The 23362-nt window shown below is 36.5% G+C and overlaps 1 protein-coding gene across 2 annotated transcripts; it reads right to left on the bottom strand.

Annotated features, from left to right (window-relative positions):
• Positions 1-2526: 2526 nt before the first annotated feature.
• On the bottom strand, positions 2527-21846 carry GNRHR (gonadotropin releasing hormone receptor). 2 transcript variants are annotated; one of them, XM_059065741.2, is made up of 3 exons: positions 21325-21846; positions 8022-8241; positions 2527-2771 (listed from the first exon to the last, which is right to left on the bottom strand). In XM_059065741.2, the coding sequence occupies exons 1-3, from the start codon at positions 21844-21846 to the stop codon at positions 2527-2529; spliced, it is 987 nt and encodes a 328-aa protein (XP_058921724.1). The 2 variants fall into 2 exon arrangements, with proteins under 2 accessions (XP_058921724.1, XP_066893025.1); XM_067036924.1 differs by having other exon boundaries at positions 2744-2771; positions 8022-8113.
• Between the last annotated feature and the right edge of the window lie 1516 nt (positions 21847-23362).

Raw genomic sequence — 23362 nt, 5'->3', positions numbered from 1 at the left:
AGAGTAAATGACTGTAATACCAAATATGAAATACTCTATGTTGAGTGATGTATCTTTAACTTAAAAGCCACATTTACCTTTTGCGCTATTAATTTTGGTATAAATCCATATCCACATTATAATTTACAGACCGCAATATTTATATAATATACTTATTTCTGCCAAGTTTTTCATTACATGTTGAGCCCTAAGAGAGTTTTTAAGGTTGAAAATGGTGAGTGATCAAATTGAAACAATCTGGTACAGTTTCAATATTAACATTATTATGAATATATGTATAAATGTATCAGGTGAATACATTCTGATACATTTTTATTGTAATAAACTTCTTTATGAATATACAGAATCAGTTGTGAATTCCTAACCTTTTTTGTGACATTGGCTCCTTTGGCAGTCTGGTATGGCCAAAAACCCTGCTCAGGATAATGTTTTTAAATGCATAAAATAATACAAATAGGAATAAAAGTAAAGCAGTTGCATTGTAATACAGTTTTGTGCATGGCCCACTGTTTAAAAACACCTGTATCAAGATTTTGAATAGCCCTTTAGTTAATGTATTAAAAAATGCCTGAGAACGTATCTAAGTAGAACAGTTTCTTGAATGTGTAAAAGCCAAACTGACATATGTTCAATAAACACATATCTAACAAAGCCCTTAGACTGTATCTTGTATATTTTTGCCTTTAAATCCATATTTAAGAATTGTTATCAGTTTGGGAATAAGAATATGTATGATAAAGAGATGGTAGAGAAGAATGGTTTTGTTATGAATTATCTATATTCCTGTGTCATCTAGTGGAACTTTAAATTCTTGGTATCAGTATACACACCTTTAAAGTTAACTTTGAGCATTTTAGCACACTACAAATTTGAGTCCAGCCCAATTCAGCTGTAGGGTTGGGGCATTGATTGGCTAATTAAAGGTATGAGTTTAGTAAAAAAGAGATATGAATGAAAGAGTAGAAGGAAGGAGTTCAATAGTGACAGAAATAGGACCAATGGAGACAGAATTGGAAAATAACCTAGAATGTGGAAAAATAACTACTACACACTAGAACACTAAAAGACAAAGTATGAGAAGAGAAAAATAAGGAAAGGAAAGACCTACCATTAGTTTAATTAGTAGTTTACTTACCACAGTTCCACAAGGCCTGGAATGTGTGGAAACGACATTTCATCTTTTGTGTGGCACTACATACCTCATGTGAATATAATAATATTTTACCTATTTCTTTTAAAAAATAAGTTAAAGAGTGGTTGAATTTCTTTTAATTCCCTGATACAGTTTTCTTATTTAATGGATATTATAGAACCCTTTCATCCTATCCCCTTTTTCATGGAATGGGTGGAAACAGGCCTGAATTTAAAAAGGTATTGTGCTGACATATTTTGGAAACCATACCACTCAATGTGAACATCAGCAGGTATTAGTTATACATTTACAGAGAGTTTTTCTTTTCCCTTTTCGAATACCCTTCTGTCTCCTTTGACCTATATATAGTGAAACTGAGGTTTTCAGAGTTAATTTTACATATCAAATAACATTTTGCTTGTGCATTTGCTTGATTTCTTATTTTTTTTTAGTGATTTGTGGATTATGGATTTAGAAAGATCAGAAGATAGAAAAAAATCCTTGATATTAAAAGAGAAGGTATGTTATTTATAAAACATAATCAGTATATATCTTTTCATGCTTGTATTTTAAAACAGTGTTATTATTACCACACTTAATTACCACAAACTCCATAGACTACACAGCCCAAGAGGAATGTTCTAACCCCCTGTCCAAATCTGAGCCCCTCTGAAACTCCCTTTTATATGGAGGCACTTCACAACCTGTACCAAGTGAAGAATGGGATGAAAGATAACTATTTATAAGTCTTGTCAGGTTGGAGCAGTGGACGGTGGGTTGGTTGCTGAATACTCCAAACATCAGAATGCTTTTGAAGCCAAGGAAAAAATTTGATTCATTGCATTTTGTTTTTTTAAACCATAGAAGGGGAAACTGATCACATGGGCAGCGGAAATACTACCTCTGTGCTCTATGTATTTATTGTTTTAGCATAAGATTGTAATTGCTGCTAAGCCCCTTTGGAGAAAAACTCTCCAAGGCATGCTGAGGTTAGGATTGTGTTTCTCAGCATTACTTTTTGGCATCTGTTTGCCTTAGGCCATGGCTATTTCAGATATTTATATATTATTATACAAGAAGAAAGTGATTTAAAAACCCATATAATGTGTTATAGGAGCTCAGAAAGTGAAGAGATTAATTTAGAAGCTAATGGTTAAGAGGAAATATTTAATTATTTTTCCTGAAAAAAATTTTCCTAGTAATTGAGTTTCTGACAATGAGATTTCCAAAGGAATAAGTATAATACCATAATCTGAAACTCTGCTTTGTTTGTATATAAATGTGCTGGAATATGCTTTGTGTGGAATATGCTTCATTCCCAAAAGGGGAAATTCATTACCTTGTCCTACATAGTTTACGTGTATGTTTTCGTGACTTCCTATGTAGTCTAACATTTACAGAGAGAAATATCCATATATAAGTGGATCAAAGCATGGATTTAAAAAAGCAAAGAGAAAGAAGAAGTGATTTACTGGATCTGACACCCTGTTTACCATTTCAGGATCAAACCAATACCAAATTCCAAGGACATAGTAGGGAGTCCAGCAGACAGTAAATGAAGTGGCAAATGCAACCGTCATCTTTAGGGTCCTCAGTCGAGCTTGTGGTATATTATTCTTGGATTGATTCAGTTGTAGTTCTTTTAGATAGAGAAAAGAGAAGGTATTTAACAACCAGTTTTATTACAAAACCAAAGTAGACAAAAAGGAAGAGAGAATCATAATTCAACCTGATGAGTATAATGGAAGCAAATTTCTAATATTTTTAATAATGACAATTTGTTTGAAAACTTGTTTATATTTCAAGTTTTCCACTGTTACATAATAAATAGAAAATATTAAAGATAGTAGTGCTCTTAAAATAAATTTTCCATCACACTAATATGGATTTGAAATAAGGGGCTACTCAAATTCTTAAAATATAAATTTAAGAGAGCAGACTGAGGTTGAGCTGAGTTGAATTCCCTACCTTTTTGTTGTCATGCCAACATAACCATGTTTACTTTATAAATTTATAAATTCCCCCTTTCCCGACTGGCCATGCAGGAGGTGCCATCACCATTGTGGGAGGCGATGTAAGCTTGGCACATGGAAGAAACACATGCATTGGAACTGGTGTCAGAATCCTAGTTGGCATTAATGACATTGAAGGACCAGGACAAGATGGTGGAGTAGAAGAACGTGAGCTCACCTCTTCTTACAGAAACATCAAAATCACAACTAACTGCTGAACGAAATATGCTAGAACCTACCCCAAAAGATACCCTACATCCAAAGACAAAGAAGACTCAATGAGACGGTAGGAGGGGCTCAGTCGTGATAAAAACAAATCCCATACATGCTGGGTTGGCAGCCCACAAATTGGAAAGTAATTATACCACAGAAGTTCTCCCATAGGAGTGAAAGTTTTGAGCCCCATGTGTGGCTCCCCAGCCTGGGGGTCAGGCAATGGAAAGAGGAGCTCCCAGAGGGTCTGGCTTTGAAGGCCAGGGGTTTGATCACAGGAATTCCACAGGCCAGGGGGAAACAGAAACTCCACTGTTGGAGGGTGCACACAGGGTCTTGTGCATACCAGGACTCAGGAAAAAAAACAGTGACCTCATAAGAGACTGAGCCAGAATTACCTGCTAGTAGGGGAGGGTCTCTTGTGGAGATACGTGGTAGCTGTGGCTCACTGTGGGAGCAAGGACACTGGCGGTGGTAGTTCTGGGGAGTACTCATTGGCATGAGCCCTCATGGAGGCTGCTATTTTCTCACCAAGACCTGGCCCCACCCAACAGCCTGTAGGCTCCAGTGCTGGGATGCCTCAGGCCAAACAACCAGTAGAGCAGGGACACAGTTCCACCCAACAACAGACAGGCTGCTTAAAGTCTTCTCGAGCACACTGCTGCCTGCTAAACACACCCCGTGACACAGCCCTGCCCACCAGAAGGACAAGACCCAGCTCCACCCACCAGCAGACAGGTACCAGTCCCTCCCACCAGGCAGCCTGCACAAGCCTCTTAAGACAGCTTCATCCACCAGGGGACAGACAGCAGAAGCAAGAAGAACTACAATCCTGCAGCCTGTGGAACAGAAACCGCAATCACAGAAAGTTAGACAAAATGAGATGGCAGAGGAATTTGTCCCAGATGAATGATCAAGATGGAACCTCAGAATAACAATTAAGTGAAGTGAAGATAGGGAATCTACCTGAAAAAGAATTCAGAGTAATGGTAGTAAAGATGATCCAAGATCTTGGAAAAAGAATAGAGGCACAGATCAAGACGATACAAAAAATGTTTAACAAAGACCTAAAGAACTAAAGAACAGTGAAACAGAGATGAACAATACAATAACTAAAAAGAAAGCTACTCTAGAAGGAATCAATAGCAGAATAAGGCAGAAGAATGGATAAGTGAGCTGGAAGACACAATGGTGGAAATCACTGCCACAGATCAGAATAAAGAAAAAAGAATGAAAAGAAATGAGGACAGTCTAAGAGACCTCTGGGACAACATTAAATGCACCAACATTCAAATTAGGAGAGGAGAGAGAGAGAGAAAGGACCTGAGAAAGATTTGAAGAGGAAATAGCTGAAAACTTCCCTAACATGGGAAAGGAAACAGTCACCCAAGTCCAGGAAGCATAGAGTTGCAGGATAAGCCCAAGAAAAGAATAAGCCAATACACATAGTAATCAAATTGACAAAAAATTAAAGACAGAGTAAATATTAAAAGCAACAAATATCATACAAGGGAATCCACATAAGGTTATCAGCTGGTTTTTCAGCAGAAACTGCAAGCCAGAGAAGAGTGGCATGATATATTTAAAGTGATGAAAGGGAAGAACCTATAACCAATATTACTCTATCCAGCAAGGCTCTCATTCAGATTCAACAGAGAAATCAAAAGCTTCACAGGGCTTCCCTGGTGGCGCAGTGGTTGAGAATCCGCCTGCCGATGCAGGGGACATGGGTTCGTGCCCTGGTCCGGGAAGATCCCACATGCCGCGGAGCAACTAAGCCCGTGAGCCATGGCCGCTAGGCCTGTGCTTCCGGAGCCTGTGCTCCGCAACGGGAGAGGCCACAACAGTGAGAGGCCCGCGTACCGAAAAAAAAAAAAAAAAAAAAAAAGCTTCACAGACAAGCAAAAGCTAAGAGAATTCATCACCGCTAGACTGGATTTGCAACAATGCTAAAAGAACTTCTCTAGGCAGAAAAGAAAAGGCCACAAGTAGAATCAAGAAAATTATGAATGGAAAAGCTCACCAGTAAAGGCATACATACAGTAAAGGTAGGAAATCATCTGCACACGAATATGAAATCAAACACAGCAATTGTGAGGAGAGCACGAATGCAGGATATTGGAAGTGCATTTGAAATTAAAAGACCAGCAACTTAAAACAAAAAAACACATGATCCAGCAATCCTACTCCTGGGTATACATCCAGAGAAAAACATGGTTCAAAAGGATACATGCACCCCGATATTCATTGCAGCACTGTTTACAATAGCCAAGACAGGGAAGCTACCTAAATGTGCATCAACAGATGAATGGATAAAGAAGATGTGGTACATATGTACAATGGAATATTAGCCATTAAAAAAATAAAATAATGCCATTTGCAGCAACATGGATGGACCTGGAGATTACCATACTAAGTGAAGGAAGTCAGACAGAGAAAGACAAATATCATATGATATCGCTTATATGTGGATTCTAAAAAAAACCTGAAACAATTGAAGTCATTTACAAAACAGAAACAGACTCACAAACTTAGAGAACAACCTTATGGTTATCATAGTGGAAGGGTAGGGGGAAGGGATAGATTGGGAGTTTGGGATTGACATGTACACACTGCTATATTTAAAATAGATATTCCCTAACACCATACACAAAAATAAACTCAAAATGGATTAAAGACCTAAATGTGACTGGACAATATAAAACTCTTGGAGGAAAATTAGGAAGAACACTCTTTGACATAAATTACAGCAAGATCTTTTTTGGCCCACCTCCTAGAGTAATGAAAATAAAAACAAAAATATACAAATGGGGCCTAATGAAACTTAAAAGCTTTTGCCCAGCAAAGGAAACCATAGACAAGACCAAAAGACAACCCTCAGAATGGGAGAAAATATTTGCAAATGAAGCAACTGACAAGGGATTCATCTCCAAAATATACAAACAGCTCATGCAGCTCAGTATCAAAAAACAAACAACCCAATCAAAAAATGAGAGGAAGACCCAAACAGACATTTCTCCAAAGAAGACATACAGATGACCAAGAGGCACATGAAAAAGATGCTCAATATCACTAATTATTAGAGAAATGCTAATCAAAACTACAATGAGGTATCACCTCACATTGGTCAGAATTGCCATCATCAAAAAAATCTACAAACAATAAGTGCTGGAGAGGGTGTGGAGAAAAGGGAACCCCCTTGCACTATTGGTGGGAATGTAAATTGATAGAGCCACTATGGAGAACAGTGGAGGTTGCTTAAAAACTAAAAATAGAACTACCATGTGACCCAGCAATCCCACTACTGGGCATATACCCTGAGAAAGCCATAATTTAAAAAGACACAAGCACCCCAATGTTTATTGCAGCACTATTTATAATAGCCAGGACATGAAAGCAACCTATATGTCCATCGATAGATGAATGGATAAAGACGATGTAGTAGATAGATAGATAGATAGATACAATGGAATATTACTCAACCATAAAAGGAATGAAATTGGGTCATTTGCAGAGACGTGGATGGACCTAGAGACTGTCATACAGAATGAAGTAAGTCTGAAAAAGAAAAACAAATATTGTATATTAATGCATATATGTGGAATCTAGAAAGATGGTGCAGATGAACCTATTTGCAAAGCAGAAATAGAGACCCAGCTGTACAGAAGAAATGTATGGACACCAGGGTGAAATGAATTGGGAGACTGGGATTGACATACATACACTAATATGTATAAAATAGATAACTAATGAGAACCTGCTGTGTAGCACAGGGAACTCTACTCAATGCTCTGTGGTATCCTAAATGGGAAGGAAATCCAAAAAAGAGACGATATATGTATACATATCGCTGATTCACTTCACTGTATAGCAGAAATTAACACAACATTCTAAAGCAACTATACCCCAATTTAAAAAAAAAAAAGATAACCAACAAGGACCTGCTATATAGCACAGGGAACTGTGCTCAATACTCTGTAATAACCTAAATGGGAAATGAATTTGAAAAAGAATAGATATATGTATATGTATAACTGAATCACTTTGCTGTACATCTGAAACTAACACAGCATTGTTAATCAACTATACTACAATATAAAATTTTAAAAATTCATAAATTTTAGTATTTGAGAATGTACCAGATTTTTAAAGCAAAAAGGCACAACCACATCTGTGAAGTTAAAGATGAAATAGTCAATTACACGTTCAAGTTCGCATACTCAACACACACACAACACACAAATGTGCATAGTGTGTGGATACATTTTGTGGGTACAGGAGATTTGAATGTGATACAGAAAAGCTTAACTTTAACAAGTTTATTGGCTACCATTTAACGAGTTGTACTTTGCTGCATTCTAGACATTAGGTGTTTGATAGGGCTTTGTGATGGACCAGCAGGAACAAGTTGCCAATGCTTCTATTGGGTAATTGGAGTAACTGTCCTTTCATTTTTAATTTCATGCTGTAAGTTTATAATATTGGGAGTATTAAATTACCTCATCTCTAAATTGGGGATAATAAAAGTATTGCCTCATGGGTTGATTCTGAATAGTAAAAGAGTTTATCTAGCACATAGTAAGTGCCACTCTGCTTCTGTGCTTTGAGTATTGCTGTTAAAAGCTGTCTACCCCCAATTAACACCAAATCTAAGGAATACGTACTGTGGGGATCCTGATGAAGGACGCTTGTCAGGGTGAGGATGATTTTTGCATTGCAGATCAGCATGATGAGAAGAGGGATGATGAAGAGGCAGGCGAAGGTGAAAAAGTTATAAAAGGCTTGATGCCACCATTGTGGAAAACTGCAGTGTGTTACACATTGAGAGAAACCTTCTGTCTGTCCAGAGTCATCTGCTAAATGGATCATCCTGAAGATGTATAACTGTATGAGAAAATTTTTTAAAAAGTGATGTTGCTTATTTTCAAACAATATTTGCAAATTTTCTTGAAAATTTTCTCTTCTGTATTCTGCTAACCTTCTAACATGTTGTTGCCCAAAGCAACTGCTAAGCATCTTGATATTCTTTTGGCATTTCTATAAAAAGTTATAAGTGGATTTTTACTTAAAACATGTTTGGGTAATGTGAATGGATCTGTAGGATTTTGGATTTCTTTTGCAATTATTTCAACCTTGCAGCACAATCATCAACCAAAAATTTAAACCTTGTTTGTATTTGAATTTCAGATGCTATTATGCTGAGTAAACTTTTTGCAAGTGATTTTGCAAGTGATTTTATTGTTATATCCTCAGCACATAAAACTTTGTCTGGTATTTAGAATACACCCTCAAAATACAAATTTAAATTTTATTTTTGAGACACAAAATCTCATTAAAATGGTCATAAAACATGAACAGACAGTTCACAGAAAAGATAACAGTGGCCCTTAAGCATATGAAAAGACATTCAACCTCACTTATGAGAGCATTGCCAACCAATTAAGGCTACAGTGATATGCCATCTTCTACTATCAAGATTGGCAAAATTAAAAAAAAATAGTAGCACACTTTCACGGCAAGGCTGTAGGGAAACAGGGACTCATACATTGCTAATGGGCATGCAAATTGGTACAACCATTAAGGAGGGGAATTTGGCAATAACTAGCATAACTACATATGCATTTACCTTTGACTCAGCAATCCGACATTCAGGAATTTACCCTGAAGATACACCCCTACTTCCATTATATGAAAATACATAGGCACAAGATTATCCATTGATGCATTGCTTATAATTGAAAAACATTGAAAATAATCTAAATAACAATTCATTGAATAGTAACTGAATAAACTACAGTTGGCCACACAATGGGGTGCTGTACAATTGTAAAAAAAGAGTAAGGGTAATTTATGTGTGTGTGTGTGTGTGTGTGTGTGTGTGTGTGTGCGTGTGCGTGTGTACACATAAATACATTTATTCCAGCTCTGCCTGTGGAGAGAGCCTAGGAATAATGACATCTGAATAGCAATGAGCACACCCAGCACTCCAGCATCCAGATCTTGTTTTCTAAGTATCATTCTCTACCAAAAGGAACCAGACCTAACTGGAGAAATGGGTAATCCTAAGACTGGGGAAAGAAAAATACAATATGTCCTTGTAACATCTTGTTGTGCTGAAAAGTCAGGAAATGTCCAGAGAATGATGGAGCATGTGAAAAATGTTCAGGCACCAGCTTGAAAGAGCTTCAGTTGGCCAAATCTGGGATAGTTTAAGCATGAAAACAAACACTGATAGAAAAGAATGATAAACTATCGAATAAAGAAAGAAACCATGACTCCATGCTGATATAAATTACAAATCAACAGTGACAAATAGATGGGGAGAGGAAAAAGCTCTTTACTATAGAAAGTCAATTAATAAATTTAAATGTATAGTGGAAGTAGTGATTACCATTTTGTAATCAGTATAATAATAATTGATTCAGGCAAGAATCACCAATGGATGGTAAAAACATGGGTGTAAGTTTGAGGAGAGTAGTTTATTTATATCATCTCAAAGTATCTACCTGCAGGATACATGTCATTATAACATTATTATAAAATATTATTATAAAATAATAACTTTACTAGTCGAGAAATAACCAAACAATTAACATTGCCAATAATTGGACCAATCGACAGCTTCTGCTTCCTTCTAGAAGGTGCTGCGAAGAAAGTGTGGATGAAGAATGTCACCTTCCATATCAGTAAACAAAGGATGTTGTGGCCATCAAGCCATAGCCCCTACAACCACCCCCGACTGTGCACACTGAGGGGATTCAGGATGGAAAAAGGCAGGATACTGGCTCTAGATAGTTAAGGTGCATTTCAAAGGAATGATTTCAATAAGTCTGGACTCTTGCACCTTCCCATACTTAGAAAAGCACTAAATTCATTAACTTGAAATGTATCATTTTTCTTTAATTAACAATAATCTTTTGATGTTCCAACTACCTGGTTTTTGTTGCAAAAAACCCTATACATCCTGGCTCCTCCCTTGCTTCTTGGGAACAGTCCCTCAGAGTTATCTGAGAGGCTGTGTTCCGGGGCTTATGTCCTCAGAAAATCTACTGAATAAAACATAATTCTCAACTTTTAGGCTGTACTTTTTTTTTCAGTCGACAAGTGCATAACCTGAATCTACCCACGAGCAAACATCAGACAAACTCAAATTGAGGGGCATTCTACAAAATAATTGGCCTGCACTCTTCAAAAATGTCAGCATCATGAAATTCAAAGGAAGACCAAGGAATGGTTCCAGTTTAAAGGAGACTAAAAAGACATGGCAACTGAATCCCTCGCATAATCTTGCTTTTGCTAACAGGGATATTATTGAGACAGCGAGTGAGATATGGATAAGGTATATAGATAAAAAATAGCACTGTATTAATGGTAATTTCCTGATTTTGATAATTAATACTGTGGTTATGTGCTAGAAAAAACACAATGAAGTATTGAAAGGGACATCATGTCTGAACTTACTTTTAAACAATCCAGAAAAAAAATTTATACGAGAGAGAATAAGGCAAATAAACAAATGTAGTAAAATGTTAATATTTGAGGAATCCAAGGGAAAGGTATCCTAGAAATCTTTGTATGATTCTTGCAACCTTTCTCTAAGTGTGAAATTATGTTAAAAAAAGAACAAGTTGAGTTAACTATTAAGGAAACATTGCAAGTGGTTTTCAAAAACAGGTTCTAGTGGACATTTATTTATCCTTTCCCCATCCGTCAAGCACATTTCTTACTTCGTCATTTCCAAGATTTTCTACTGAAAAACTTCATTTTACCATGAAACATTATTAAAATGAAAAGAGTGCCCAAGCACTTTAAAACTGATAACAAGTTAATTCAAGCAAAAATGTTACAGGATTTTTTCTTTTAAGCAAATGAGGGAGAGTATACATTTTCATTAGCTGTTGATTAAATTGATTAAATTAGTAAATTTAAATTATATTTAATTAACCTAATAGGCCCAGAATTTCTTTCCTTTTTGGGAGGGGTGGAGTGGGAGTAGATTATGCCTTAAAAAAAATACTGTTTTTCCTCTTTGCTTGTAGAGTAGAAAAATTTTATTAAATGTAAAATATAAATATAATAAAATATATACAAATGTAATAAAATGTAAGTAAGTATAATACAAAATATAAACCTATTTCTTTTATTTGTAGTTAAAATGTTGATTTTCAGTTTCAGATCTTTTCAGCGTCAAGGGCAAAAATGAATTTTAAAATCAATCCACTAGAGGGCGCCAATGATCATATTATCTATCTTAAAGTCGAAAAGACATACATTCAGCTAATTCTATTTTATGATCCAGACCAACTTTTTCCACATTACAAAGTGACCCTTTCAGTTTTTCCATACTTCTTTGCAAACTGACCTTATTTAAAGTTCAGTTTGAATTTGACTCAACAGGTGTTGTAAGTTGAAATCCCTGGAAGGGTTCCTTCGCATAGAATCTGAGAGCCCTATATTTCTTAAAAATATTTTCCTCTCTACCTCCCCAATCAGCCTTGGAACCAGATGACCCGAATTTGATTTTATGCTCTGCACTGGGTCACATTTTCACTTTAATATTTCATGTTTTTCATAACGATGAAACTTCCAATAAAATTGACTTTATAGTACTATGATTTGAATTTGGTTGTCATATTTATTTATGTAACAAATGCTAATTTTCAAAGCAACTCCTTGGTCAAAAAACTATACTAGGCACACTCTGTCGTAAAAGATGAACTACATATATCCTGCCACCAGGGAATTAAATTTTTGGTAGGGGAGATGTAGCATGTATATGACACCTGTAATACAAGATAGATTGTGATAAGTTCCAAAGGAGAAGTATAGTGTTATGAAAATTCGGAATCTTAGTTGCCCATAAATTAATTTGTTTTAGGCTTGGTTCTGTTTATTTTCAGCTCCAAGGCCATGTTCATTTGAATGATTAATATAAGGATCCACTTTACTTCCTGTGGTTCTTTTGTCCTTGGATCATATTTTTAAAATTTCTTTATGTTTCTTTACTCTCATGCCTGGCCCCAGTTCTCATCAGTGTTTGCTTTGTTTTGCCCTCAACAATAGCAATCTGTTTTCCATATTTACAGTCCTTGCAGATGCTATTCCTCATAGCATATTATTTTTAACCTTCACCTTACCCATACTAGTGACAACATGCCCTAATCTTTTCCAAAGGTGATTAACTTTAGATGATATGCTTCAGGTTCCTCTCATCTATAAAAGGGAGATATTAATAGTATCTGCCTCTAGGAGCTGTCATGACAATTAATAAGTGAATACTTGCACTTAGAGTAGTGCCTGGCACACAACACTATGTAAATTATAATCATTATTAAAATAAAAATTTAGAGGCACACAACTTATAAATATGTATCATATATATATGATATATATGTGTGTGTGTGTGTGTGTGTCTGTGTGTGTGTGTGTGTGTCTGTGTTTTTTTGGCCGTGCCATGGGGCATGCGAGATCTTAGTTCCCTGACCAGGGATTGAACCTGTGCCCCCTGCATTGGGAGCACAGAGTCTTCCCTGGACTGCCAGGGAAATCCCTCTGATATCTATCTCTCTCTTCTTTTTTTTTTTATAATTTGTAAGAGTCTTTTTAAAAATTAATTAAATAATATATTTTTGTCTGCTTTGGGTTTTCGTTGCTGCGCACAGGCTTTTCTCTAGCTGTGGCGAGTGGGGGCTACTCTCTGTTGTGGTGGCTTCTTTTGTTGCAGAGCATGGGCTCTAGGTGCACTGGTCTCAGTAGTTGTGGCACATAGGCTTAGTTGCTCCGTGGCATGTAGGATCTTCATGGACTAGGGTTCAGACCTTGTCCCCTGCATCGACAGGCGGGTTCTTAACCACTGCGCCACCAGGGAAGTCCGTCCTTCTGATATCTGATATCTCTTAACTATCTATTCTCACCTTAAGATTTTCCTGTCTTTTTCTTCTTCAGCCTCCTACAGGAAGAAAGAAAGTAGACAATATTGTATAGTATGATATATTGTAGTCATTAAAAACTCTGGGTATGGAGCTAGCTGGATGTACTGACACCTCCACTTACTAGATGGTAATCTTGGCCATGTTACATAGCATTCATAATCTTAGTTTATTCATTAATAAAATAAAGATAATAATTGTATCTAATTTATACGGTTATTGGGAGCCTTACATGAAGTAATGAACACAGAAGGGAGTTCCCTGGTGGCCTAGTGGTTAGGATTCTGTGCTTTCACTGCTGCGGCCTGGGTTCAATCCCTGCTCAGGGAGCTGAGACCCCTCAAGCTGTGCAGCATGGTTGAAAAAAACAAGACAAAACAAAAACACAATACAGAAGAGGGACTTTCCTGGTGGTCCAGTGGTTAAGACTCTGCACTCCCAATACAGGGAGCCCATGTTCGAACTAGATTCCGCATGCTGCAACTAAAAGATCCCTCATGCTGCATGCTGCAACTAAAGATCCCGCAGGTGGCAAAGAAGATCCCTCGTGCCTCAACTAAGACCTGGCGCAGCTAAATAAATAAATAAATAAATATTTTAAAACCCCCACAGAAGCATTTAGCACAATTCCTGGCACATATTTATGTACTGAATAACTATTATTTATCAAAATCATCATCATTATTGTTATTTTTGCTATATTGTACACGTGTAACGAGTATTTATTGAATTTAAACTGCTTGTCAAGTTCAGAAGTGCATTCTAACCCTGTAAATTCTGTGTGTAACAGGCAAGCCTCCACATTTATTCAGACCACATGTCTTCACACCAAAGAATAAAGGATTGCTCATATACAACAGACCCTCCAAATCGGTGGGGTCCACATCTGCAGATTCAACCAACTGCAGATGGAAAAATATTTGGAAAAAAAATTTCAGAAAGTTCCAAAAAAGCACAACTTGAATTTGCCAAGCTCCAGCAACTATTTACCTAACACTTACATTGTATTTACAATTATTTACCTAGCATTTACATTGTATTAGGTATTATAAGTAATCTAGATTTAAAGTATATGGGAGGATGTGCGGAGGTTACATGCAAATATTATGCCATTTTATATATGGGACTTGAGCATCTGGGAAATTTATTATCGGCAGCCACGGGGTGGGGTGGGGGGAGAGGGAGGGTATCCAGGAACCAATCCCCCAGGACACTGAGGGATGACCATATCTTCCCTGCAGGCCTGGGTTACCTATAGAATTAAAAAGCTGTCAACATGTAATTCACCCTAGTAACACAGGTAAACTAATGATGTGAACTCTATCTGCAAATAATTTGCTGCTCTGGAGTTCTTGTGGTCTTAGGTGACTGTCATTGGAAACCTTATTATTTTTAATTAGATATGGACACATCTAATTCAGGAAATATTTGCTTAACATGCACTTACTAGCCTAACCATAGCCGGTTTTAAAACAGATATCCTTTCAGGTTCTGTTTGTTGCCTTGCCTCCCCTCCACTCCCCTCCTCTCCCCTGCCCTTCCCTTCCCTTTCTTTTCCCTTCCTTTTCTTCCTCACCCTTCCTCCCTTTCTTCCTTTCTTATCCTGCTTTTAGATACAATACTTCCAAGACTTGAATCATTATGCTCTGGCATATAGAGCTTTCAGAGTGAGTAGGACAGCTTGGTGACTAGGGAGTATATTGGCCAAATTTACTTATCAGTCAGAATAAATGTCATAATTTGAGAAATATGAAGTAATCTTTATATAAGCGATTTTCTTTGCTGTTTCTTAAATAATTATTTAATTTTCATACTCATATTTCCCTATTATTTTTTTCTCCTGACTTCAGAAACCCTGTTATGAAGGAAGTAATGAAGATAGGAAAAGAGGAAGGAATGAACATTGAGTGTTTAAGTGTAAAGTCTTGTACTGGATGATTTTATATATCTTACTCGTTACAATTGAAAATTACAAAAGTATTCTAATTCTTTACAATTACCCTTTAAAACTTAGTTAACTAATTTACTCAGATAGCTGGTAAGAGACAGAATTGAGATCTGAAACCAGCTTTGTTTAAATCCAGTATCCATGCTATTTTGACTATCCCATTGCCTTTCAGACTTGCAACGGGATCTGAGGTCTCCAGAGACTATGACCAAGCAGAGGACTGGGGCTCCTTTATCCCTATTTGACCAGAGCAAGTCCACTTATATCTGTTTCATTTACTGAAGCTCCACATAGAATTCCATTTTAAAAGAAAATTCCATTACTAGCAAAAAATATGACATTTTGGCCACACTATGCTAAAGCTTCTGAAAATATATCCCCAAATCATCACAGAACTCTGAGGTTATTAGGAAGGTGGAAAAGCGAGGTGGTCAGTTTGAAATTTGGTCATTCTGAGCTCTAGCAAAATGTCATAAAGTCTTAGATTCCTGGCAATATGACAACTAGCTCGTTAGTTTATTTCTTTATTCAACTTAGGTGTGAATTACTCAAGTGATAGAATATCAATATATGCGCCAAAAGATGAAGATAAAAGTCATCCTTTCAATGTAAATTAGCCACGACAGGGTGCGCCTTTGTCAATGGGCTTCTCTGTGGATCGTGGTGAAGCGTGAGGTGTACTCATTGTGTATCCCATGGTCTGGAAATGAAAAGCCCTCCCTACCTCTTGTCTTCCCCATCAAATACACATAACATTAGTCACAGGGTTGAAACCTCTTTTATTCAGAGAGAGAGCAGAGAGCTATAATAAAAAGATAAACTGGACTTAGTGAAAAGACAGGAGTCCAACAGGCCAAGTGGCACTGGGCAAACAATGAATCCCTTTAAACCAGTGCTTTTCAAACTGCGGGTTGTACCCATCAGTTGGTTGTAATCAACATTAAAAAATGAAATGGAACAGAGTAGAATATTTATTTTATGAAAACTTTTCTCAATTATAAGTGTGTGAGAGAGACAAAGTCTTTATGTAGTATGTATATCTTTCTGTTACTGTCAAAAAAGTTTGAAGGACATTGCTTTCAAAGGTTCTCTTTGTATGTTCTCTTATATGTGAAATGGGGACAATAACACAGCTTTTATGTCCCTCACAGAGTCAATGTAAATACCAAATAAGATTATGACTGTGCGGTTTTTCAGGGAACTTCAGCAAAGTGCTTTATAAATTTAAAGTGTTGCTGAAATCAAAAATGGGTCATTTGTTTTACAAAATGAAAGAGTACTACCATTTTCTGTGGCCCACATTCACACAAATCTCTCAGGTAGAGTAATGTATTTGAGCTCAGGCTATTACATGAAATTCCTAAACAATTTGAATGAATTTCATATTTTCTTTTCATTACATCAAGACAGATAAGTATTTGGCATTTTCTTTCTGTTATTGCTGTGATAGACTTAGATGAAAATAATTGAATTAATACATCAATATTTATTTATAGTCTCTGGGAGAGTCCTTTAAAAGAAAGTGAAATTCTGGGTTTGTGTTTGTTATTATCACAAATTGACTTATTTAGACTTTTGTTTAGACTTCCAAATGCATCAATATCCCAAATTACCAAATGCTTTCCAAATAGCTCTTTTACTAGCCTGCCTTCTCTCCCCCTTCAAACAAATAGACAGGCAGACAAACAAACAAACCCTTCTGTTCCCAACCTACCTGTCTATTCCAATGGTTTTTAAACTCCTTGGCTAAAAATATTGGAACTTTATTTTACATTGGTCTATTACTAACCCCCCTAAATCCAATTTGTTGCCAAGCTTTGTTTTTTTGGTTGAAACATCCCTCATAAATACTATCAACCTCCTCTAACACCATCCTAGCCTCCAACCTAATCACCTCATCACCAAAGAAAAGACTTCTTTGCCTCTCTCCACTCTATTTGGTTTATGTAATTTTCTCAAAACATTTTTGTTAAAAATCATTTTATAATGTACAACATGATGGCTACAGTTAGCACTGATGTATGATGTATAGAAAAGTTGTTGAGAGTAAATCCTAAGCATTCTCATCACAAGGAGAAAAAATGTTTTTTTCTTTTCTTTTTACTGTATCAATATGAGATGCTGGATGTTAGCAGAACCTATTGTGGTAATCATTTCACAATATATGTAAATCAAACTATCATGCTGTTCCCCTTAAACTTATACAGTGATGTATATCAATTATTTCTCAATAAAACTGGAAATAAAATAAAACCAAAAATAAATTTTACTCCTTGCACAGGACCCATTAAGGCTATATGGCTTCTGCATTATTTTCAGAATTTCCCCTGAATATTGGTGCCTTCTGTTATATACATCCATTCCACCCCCAATGATTGATTCATTTATCCAAACTTTTTTTTTCTTTCTTTCTTTCTTTTTTTTTTTTTTCTTGTAAAAGGTGAAAGTTCTACTTGATCTGGAGAGAAATGGGAGTATCCAAACATTTAAAATTTCCATTTTTGTTGGGTATCTCATTGTGTACTGTGAATATTAAGTTGAACATAAGTCTTCACTGTTGTAAGAGCAAATACCATAATGGCAAAGACAAACAAATGCATAATCATAATGTTTTCTGACAAAGAAATAATGTGCCATGAGGTCAAAGGAAAGACAGCAGTCACCAGATCTAACTTCCTGCTACTCTCAACTCTCAGTCTTTCACTTCAGCCAAACAAGTCTCCTATGAAAATTAATCACTTCTCAACCTTTGCTGAGAAATATATGTGATCCTTGGCTTACTTTTCCATCCAAAAATCATTCATCTTTAAAAACTCAGTTCATCCTTCTTTTACCCTAAAACCTTCCTTTACCATTTCAACTCTTGTTCATCTCTCTCTCTCTTCTTTCACTTCTAGTATGTTTAAAAACTTTTTGGTACATAGTTATATTCATTTTATGTAAGTTTTGTCTCTACAACTGAATGACATTTTCTTTGAGGGCTGTTTCTTTGTTTCATCAGTACCGGGCTCAGTGTTAGGAACCTAACTTGTGTTTATCTTTAATAAGAAAACTGGACAATACACAGCACTCCTACTTTAAAGAAGTAAAATGGAAAATTTCAGAGCATAAGCCTTTGCTAAGCAACCTCATTTTAAGTGACATATTTGCTAAACTAATTCTTGTATATGCAGTCACTGTGAGAATAATTGTAATATGCTTTTTTCCAGGGAAATGAAAGCATTTTGGTTTTTCCCATTTCTTCTTCAATAAAACACACAATGATATACAAAAAAATGCTAAGTGAGGAATTGGTGGAAGAATTTAGATATCTAGCTTTCTAGCGCAAGAAAATGCACTAGATGGAAAGAAAAAAATGTTTTTAAGGGTTACAAATATTCAGATTTTATTATAAATAAAATACTATTTTTTTAAACATTAAAAAAATGCCATAGTGTTGCATTTTATTTACTACCCTGGAGATCAAGACTGTAGATTTTAAGGTAAACAGCTAAAGTGAAGGCACATGGAAAAGGGCCACAGTTGGAATTAAAAGGGAAAATTTCAGGGAATAGCTATATATGTTCCCTGTGGCACCCAGCATTCTGCCGCAGCCACCTTGTCAATTTTATTAATAAAATACAGATAACTACAACTATACAATAAAATAATGGCTATATTGCAGGAGTGTAATTAAGGTATATCTTATAAATAACTTATTTTAAAAATAAAATTCTGCTTATGTGTCCTGGCTATTGTAAATAGAGCTGCAATGAACATTGTGGCACATGACTATTTTTGAATTATGGCTTTCTCAGGGTATATGCTCAGTAGTCGGATTGCTGGGTCATATGGTAGTTCTATTTGTAGTTTTTTAAAGAACCTCCATACTGTTCTCCATAGTGGCTGTATCAATTTACATTCCCACCAACAGTGCAAGAGGGTTCCCTTTTCTCCACACCCTCTCCAGCATTTATTGTTTGTAGATTTTTGATGATGGCCATTCTGCCCGGTGTGAGGTGATATCTCATTGTAGTTTTGATTTGCATTTCTCTAATGATTAGTGATGTTAAGCATTCTTTCATGTGTTTGTTGGCAATCTGTATATCTTCTCTGAAGAAATGTCTGTTTAGGTCTTCTGCCCAAATTTGGATTGGGTTGTTTGTTTTATTGATATTGAGCTGCATGAGCTGCTCATAAAGTTTGGAGATTAATCCTTTGTCAGTTGCTTCATTTGCAAATATTTTATCCCATTCTGAGGGTTGTCTTTTCATCTTGTTTATGGTTTTCTTTGCTGTGCAAAAGCTTTTAAGTTTCATTAGGTCCCATTTGTTTATTATTGTTTTTATTTCCATTTCTCTAGTATATATGGACATATATACACTACCAAATATAAAATAGATAGCTAGTGGGAAGCGGCCGCATAGCACAGGGAGATCAGCTTGGTGTTTTGTGACCACCTAGAGGGGTGGGATAGGGAGGGTGGGAGGGAGGGAGACGCAAGAGGGAAGAGATATGGGGATATATGTATATGTATAACTGATTCACTTTGTTATAAAGCAGAAACTAACACACCATTGTAAAGCAATTATACTCCAATAAAAATGTTTAAAAAAACAAAAATAAAAATAAAATTCTGTTTAAAAATATACCACACAGATGGAAAAGGAGAAAAGAAACAACAACAACAACGAATCCCCAAAATTTCACTGTGGCCTAAGACTTACTGGAGTGAACCTTACCCATAGTCTAGATGGAAAACTACCTAAACAGTCTATCTTCAGTCCTTTTCCTGCAACCTTGACCAAAACATCTGTTAGGATGTGGCCACTTAACAAGAGGAACTAGCTAGGAAACACTGATATGAACACTTGGGAAGAAAGAGCCACGCTTGCTGTTATAAAAGAGGCCTGAGAGGAGGAACGGAGTGGAAGCTTAGGAGGATGCCAGGTCAAAACCCTGGTAAGTCAAATCTGGGATGCAAGGAGGAGATGGAAAGGGGAAGAACTAGGTTAGACCACCTCTCCCTCTCTGCCTTTCCGAAGCACAGTCCCTGATGCCCTACAAGTACTCAGTAATTATGCAGCCGCTCATCAAAATGATCCATCCAGCTCAAACAATTGCCAGAAGGTTTTAATGTCTTGCACTATTTAGTGAGTCTTGTGTGACAGTTTTTGTTTTTATGCCACCTGGCCAGTTTAGAATGTCTAGATAAATTTCCATTTGTAGTGACAAGGTTTTGGAGAATCACAGTAAACTCAAGCATAGAGACAACTTGTTCATCTGTTATTAAAGGATCTTTGCCATTTTCAGGAATGTGTCCTTTTCTTCAGAGATCTGACTATTGAAGAGGCAGATTCTGCCGGTCAATCAACCAGGTTGCCTCTGATGAAGACATTCTGGAGAGATACCTGCTTTCTATAGGAGAGGGCCTTGCCTGAACCAACAGTATTATAGTTTTGCTAACAGCCTGTTACAGTCTAGCTTACCTCCAGAAAAGCTCAAGTCAACCTCAGGGAAATGTTCAAATTTCCAAAAGTCTGAGATTTCCCACATTTCCTCTTTATTCAATCCCACATAGCTACAAACTGCAGAACAACAAACTAATCAAGGATAGTTCTCTCTAAGTTGCAATGACAGAAGACTCAAGAAGCCCCAAATAAAACAAGTTATACGTACTTTCTACCTATGCAAATTTCATTGTTCCTAAAGGTTCTCTCAATTTACAATGTCAACCTGAGTGAAAGGAAAAGTAGATGGAAGAATAGGATGGGGATGAGGTCAAATTTGAGAATAGCTACATTTTCAGAGAGCATTTACTAGGTACCAGAGATTATGATAGACACTTTAACACACTATTCATTTAATCATCACAAAAGGTGCATAAAGTAGGAATTACCTCCACTTTATAAATGAAGGAACTGAAACCCAGAGGGGTTAAGACATTTGCCCAAGGTAACAGAGCAGAGCCAGGATTAAATTCCACACTCTGACTTCCAGAACCCAAGCTCTTAGAGATAATACAATACTGCCTTTGACAAGACCCTCATTCAAATTTATATAGGAAATCTGTGATCTCCATGTCCTAAAAAGTTTATGATACTGGTTTACCTGTGGTCCAGCAAAGATGCTACTGAGGAGCCAGGCCAAGCCAATCATGAGCTGTCCGAGCTTGTTGTTGCTTTTCACAGCTAGGGGCCTCGTGATGGCCAGGGAGCGGTCCAGGCTGATCACCACCATCACGAAGGCGGGGGCGTACATGGAGAAAAGCTTCAGATAGCTGAGGACTTTGCAGAGGAGTTCTCCAGCATACCATTGCACAGTAATGTTCCACATTCCGTCCAGTGGCATCACAATCAGAGTCTCCAACAGGTTGGCTAAGGTCAAATGTTTTAAAAGCACTTTCATTCTTGAGAGTTTTTTCCCTTTCTCTTTCCTTTGAGTCCACTTCTGAAGTTTCAACAAGAAAGAAGCATTGAAAGTTGTGGAGAGTAGAAAAAGGAAGAAAGTAACTGTCACTCGAATCTTTCCAGATAAGGTCAGTGTGGGGAGGTTGCCCTGTGTCAGCGGGACGCTGCTGTTTATTGCTGAGCAGTGATTTTGATTCTGTTCAGGAGAGGCACTGTTTGCCATCCTTCACAGCTGATATAGCTTCAAAACTTGTGTTTCTGGCACTTCTGATGTTTTAATTGTAATTGCACTCCAAGTCCTGTTTTATTTCAGCCTTCTTTGAAGAGAAACATCACGGGTTTATATTTATGTCAAATTTTGTCCCTGAGATACTTTATATTTAAAGTGAAAGATCAAGGTGAACTTGTTTTGTGTGCTTATAATCCAAGAGAGTGCTAAAGCGAGCAAACACTTTCTGAGGGCCAAATGTAACTGTAGTATCTCAGCAGATGGCCTGGTTTCCACAACATTTTTCTTAAGTGAAGAAGGACGTTTGAAACTTAATTTTATATTTAAAATTCACTAATGATACTGTTCAAATAACTCTAATGAAGAGATTTTCTAAAAACTATTACATGTCAACAGATGCAAAATGAAAAAGAAGAAAAAAACTAAAAAACAAACTTGATCCAGTTAAAATTTGTTGTTTTAAGAAACTAATATATTTCTCAAAAACATTTGTTTTCTTTTCAATCACACACTGCTGAGCATTCAAACACTAGATAAATAGTTTTATTTAAAACCATCCTCCAGGAAACACCAAAGTAATACCTTAACAGTTAGAATCAATTTGATCTGATATAAATTGGGGTGCATTCAAATTTACCAGTCTTAACAGTCAGATTATCCACGCTTAAGTTAGAGTAAAATCATTAACTATTTTTTCTGTTATTGCCTTGATTTCGTAACTGTCTAAATATTGTACCTGCCATTATTGTACATATTGCATAAGGTGACTAGGTATTGGAGAGAATACTGAATAAATGCTGCAACCATATCTATGTATGTTTATATATAATATGAATATTTGTTTATATCCCTTTATATTCAATCTGATTGTTTCACATTAGGGTCACTTAGAAACTTTCTCTGCATTGTTGCTTTAACTTTCATGATGAGTGCTTGATGATGTTGTTTACTAATACTGGTATGACTTAGATTGGAATTTATTAATCACCAGCTTGATTTGTCTTATGTCAACTAGTTTGCTTCTGTGGCAGCCAAAGAAGGAATAATGTTAAGAATAAAGGTGGCTATTTTAATTTAAATGCTCCATTCTTGTTGGTTCATTTATTTGTTTCTGTCTTATATTCATTTATTTAATAAATAATTACTAAATACCTGCTATATATACTCTCTTGGCCTTAGCAGGTGATTAAAACGTGAATATGGAATCATCCAGGCCCTGAGGGAACCTATTTGGTAAAGATTAGACAAGAGTACTGGATTTACCTTATGTGCCTCCTCAGTTCCTGCTATGCTGGTTCCTGGGTCTTGAGCAGCTTAGACCGGTTGCTTACCTGCGTTCCCCTTTGGTTGTCATCACATGCCCAGAAATACTGGCTTTTCTCACTACTGCTAGACTTGGATGAAATATTATACTGCAGGACATGAAATCTGGCTTCTCAAGTGCCTTTCTGATGGATCTAGAAATATTTTCGAATGGATTATTTTGGTCCTAAATAAACTACTTTAGAAA

The sequence above is a fragment of the Kogia breviceps genome, chromosome 6 (assembly GCF_026419965.1).
Source record: "Kogia breviceps isolate mKogBre1 chromosome 6, mKogBre1 haplotype 1, whole genome shotgun sequence".
NCBI classification, from domain to species: Eukaryota; Metazoa; Chordata; class Mammalia; order Artiodactyla; family Physeteridae; genus Kogia; species Kogia breviceps.
The sequence above is the reverse complement of the archived record's forward strand: the minus strand, read 5'-3'. Positions and strand labels throughout refer to the sequence as shown.

Coding starts and splice junctions, on each gene's coding strand:
- GNRHR (XM_059065741.2), bottom strand. CDS start 21,846: ATGGCAAACAGTGCCTCTCCTGAACAGAATCAAAATCACTGCTCAGCA. Junction 8,242..21,324: donor GCATCTTTGCTGGACCACAG/GTAAACCAGTAT, acceptor TTTCTCATACAG/TTATACATCTTCAGGATGAT. Junction 2,772..8,021: donor CCTTCATCAGGATCCCCACA/GTACGTATTCCT, acceptor TCTATCTAAAAG/AACTACAACTGAATCAATCC.